This window comes from Protobothrops mucrosquamatus, unplaced genomic scaffold (genome assembly GCF_001527695.2).
Source record: "Protobothrops mucrosquamatus isolate PMUCROS unplaced genomic scaffold, P.Mucros_1.0 scaffold12127, whole genome shotgun sequence".
Classification (NCBI taxonomy): Eukaryota; Metazoa; Chordata; class Lepidosauria; order Squamata; family Viperidae; genus Protobothrops; species Protobothrops mucrosquamatus.
Genome location: NW_015397905.1, coordinates 32185 through 35231, shown reverse-complemented (window position 1 = coordinate 35231; position 3047 = coordinate 32185). Strand labels below are relative to the sequence as shown.

At 48.4% G+C, this 3047-nt stretch overlaps 1 protein-coding gene across 1 annotated transcript in view; it reads right to left on the bottom strand.

Moving 5' to 3' along the window:
* Window positions 1–3: 3 nt before the first annotated feature.
* LOC107301384 (hyaluronan and proteoglycan link protein 2-like) overlaps window positions 4–3047 on the bottom strand; it is a gene marked incomplete at its 3' end in the record, with an annotated part of 4553 nt that continues 1509 nt past the window's right edge. Inside the window, exons 3-4 of the mRNA XM_015830617.1 lie at window positions 2279–2395; window positions 4–162 (exon numbers count right to left, since the gene is read on the bottom strand). Coding sequence (XP_015686103.1) covers window positions 4–162; window positions 2279–2395 — 276 coding nt within the window. The remainder of the gene's footprint in view (window positions 163–2278; window positions 2396–3047) is intronic.

The window sequence follows — 3047 nt, the reverse complement described above, 5'->3', positions numbered from 1 at the left end:
AGGCATCAAAGCGATCTTTCAGCTTGTCCTTGGGGCCATAAGTTCGGACTCCGGGCCGAAGAAGAAGACCCCCGCAGGGCTTGCGGGAGTTGCGGATGGGGTAGTGCACACTCCCCTCCATGACCCAGCCGGCATTGCACCAGTCCAGCCCTTCCGTCCAGGCTAGGAGAGGAGCAGAGAGAGGGGGAGACCTTGGCTTATGCCCTGGGACCTTTCAGACATTTGTAGGGTGGTGGCGGTGGCCACAGTGGATTTACTGTTATTTGCCATTAGAGACAGGAAGTTTAACAAGAAATTGAAAGGCTGTGGGGGGATTATATAATCTCTCCCAATTTTATCTGCCAGTCCTGGGATAAATAAGCACAACCTCCCACCCTGCTCTCTGGAGAAATAAACAAGGAATTTGTCAGAAGATCTCCCACAACGTTAATTTGTTAAGAAGCATATAAACATTTTTTATCTGTTCTGCTGACTTGGCCTTTTCTCAAGCCTCTCCATCCTGGTCCATCCCTTCCTCCCCCCCCACCCCACCTTCCAGGAGAGTAGCTGGCCTCACAGTCAGCCAAGAGGCCACAGGGTTGATGTACCGAAGAGAAGAGAAGGGAGCCGAAGGGAGGCTGGACTGAGTCCTCAAAAGTCCACCCATGCAAAGCACCCTGGAGCCTCCCTTCATTTCTGAGAATTGCAGACCACAGAAAGGAGGATGGGAACAAAAATAACAGAAATGCCTGGGGAGAGATTCATTGCATGAGTGATCTTGATGACCGGAGCTCCGGCTCCAGTTGGGCGGTGTTTGGTATGGAGAAGAGAAGCCCCCCCCCAGAGACCCCAACAGCTCAAGGGCAGAACACGGGGCAAGAGGGGCGATCCGAAGGCAGGTTGAGACTGCGTGGGTTGAAGTTATATGGAAGGAGACTGGACATCAGGAGGCATTTCCTCATAGGAAGACCTACTCAACCGGGGCCTCAGGCCAAGGTGGACTCTCCATTGCTTTGGTGTTTGAGAGGCTGGATGCCCAGCTCTGGTCAATGGTGGGAAATGATTCAAGGAAACAAGCACACTTTTACACACACACACACACACTCTCTCTCCCCTAGGCAAGCCTGTGCAACAAAGCAATGTGTATCTTTGTATCTTATCTTCAGCCCTCCTGAGTATGCAGGAACCAAGTAAAAGGCAACCAAAAAGAAGAAAAAACTGTTTCCTGTTAAAAACCACAGTGAAAAGTCAAGAAGCGGGGGGGGGCACCTCCAGGAAATCCCGGAGCGCACTTGGTGCCTTCCCCTTTCCTGAGCCTCCCTAGGACCAACCAAGCACCTCTCCTGGAAGCCTGGCCCACCAAAAACGCTGTGCAGGTTCTGAGGTTTTGCTTGATAAAAAAAAAATACAGGAAACCAGAAGTTGCCTTTAAGCGTTACGTTTTTATTCAGCTGAACAAAGACGGGCTCCTCTAAAAGAGAGAAGCCCCGAATGACAAGAAATCCTTGCATTTATTCCTTCTGATTACATAACCAATCCACCCGGCAAAGCTGACACACATAAGATCAAGATTTCACCCAGTAAGTCTGGCACACTGTAGCTAAGAAGGGAGAAAGCAGAAGTAGCTAAAAATGTTCCCTTTTGGGTGTTTCCCTAAAGACGTCGTACGTTCCCGGGTGGGTTAGGACATGGGGTGTTTTCCTTGCTGTCCTTTCATGACCTGCATCCATGACTCTGCAAGGGCCCAAAGTCAGCAGGCCCATCTGCACAAATTCACAATTGATACTTCCTATGCTGTCTCTTAATTCCGGGTCAACACTGGGGATGCTGTAGTGGTACTTTTCTGTACTGGGCAGGAGGCTGAAATAGATCTCCAAGGATCCTTACAATACTTATGTCAAAGCAATAATATCCTATATTAGCATGGTTCCAATTAATGAAAACTTATTTGCTATGGTAAAAATTCACTGAAGTATGAAACTATGAATTATGATGGGAAGGTAAATGATTACAAGCACACTTATGTTTGGTTCGGAAACTTGATCAGTTATTTTTTACTGCTTTATCATCTTCCAGATGACACCTTTGAGCATCACCTTTGAGCTTTGCCTTGGAAGGGCTTTTGGGGGGGGCAGGGTAATTGATTGACTGATTATGTGCCATCAAGTTGCTGTCGACTCTTAGCCCCCACATAAATAGATTTTTGCTGTGAGTTTTTAATGAGTGGGAATAAAAGTAGAATGAAAGAAGAACCCCCTGAGTCTCCCACCATTTCCTGCCCACAGCCCAAACTGGCTACCTTGGTAAAGCTGCTCGTAGGTGGCCAGCCTGGCATCTTGTTCTTGGCAAGCCTTCTTGGCTTCAAAGTAGTTGAACTGATAGCGCCCCCGGCTGGTTTGGTAGGGGAAAACGACACCTGGAGCAAAAGGACAAGAAGTGGAGGGGCAATGGGCAGAGGCTGGGCAGCCCACCCAGAGACAACGCTCAATCCTCACCGTAAAAGGCAAGGGCCGTCCCAGTTAAGGGTCTGCGGCTTGTCCAGTTTGCACCCACAGTGACAGGGAACCTTTACCTGGCCTGGAAACCCTTTTCCCTCCCACAAGGCAGGGTCCCCTTTTAATGATCCCATCTTTCAGAGGAGGCACAAAGGCTGTTCCACGGACGGTCGCCCTGCTCAAGGGACGGGAAACGTGGCACAATGCTTTCCCTCCTCCTGTTGTGACCTCTACTAAAAGGCACGAGGCTCCTTCCCTCTGCTTACCTAGATGGATGAGACACAATGGGGGGGGGAGGGAACCCTCTGCCTCGCCTGGGAGCCCCTCCTACCTTCTTTTTTTTTTTTAATTTATTTTTTATTTTTCCAAACTCCCCCCCATACATATACTGTGATATTTATCAGATATTAACATACATTCTTTTTACATTCTTATATATAAGATACTTTTAATGAAATAAATACATGCACATGACTTTTGGTGTTGCTCGCCCATTTCCCCTTTTACTGCATCCCCACTCCTTCTTCTCTACCTTCTTTCTCCCTTCCTTCTCTTTCTTCCCTACTTCCCTCT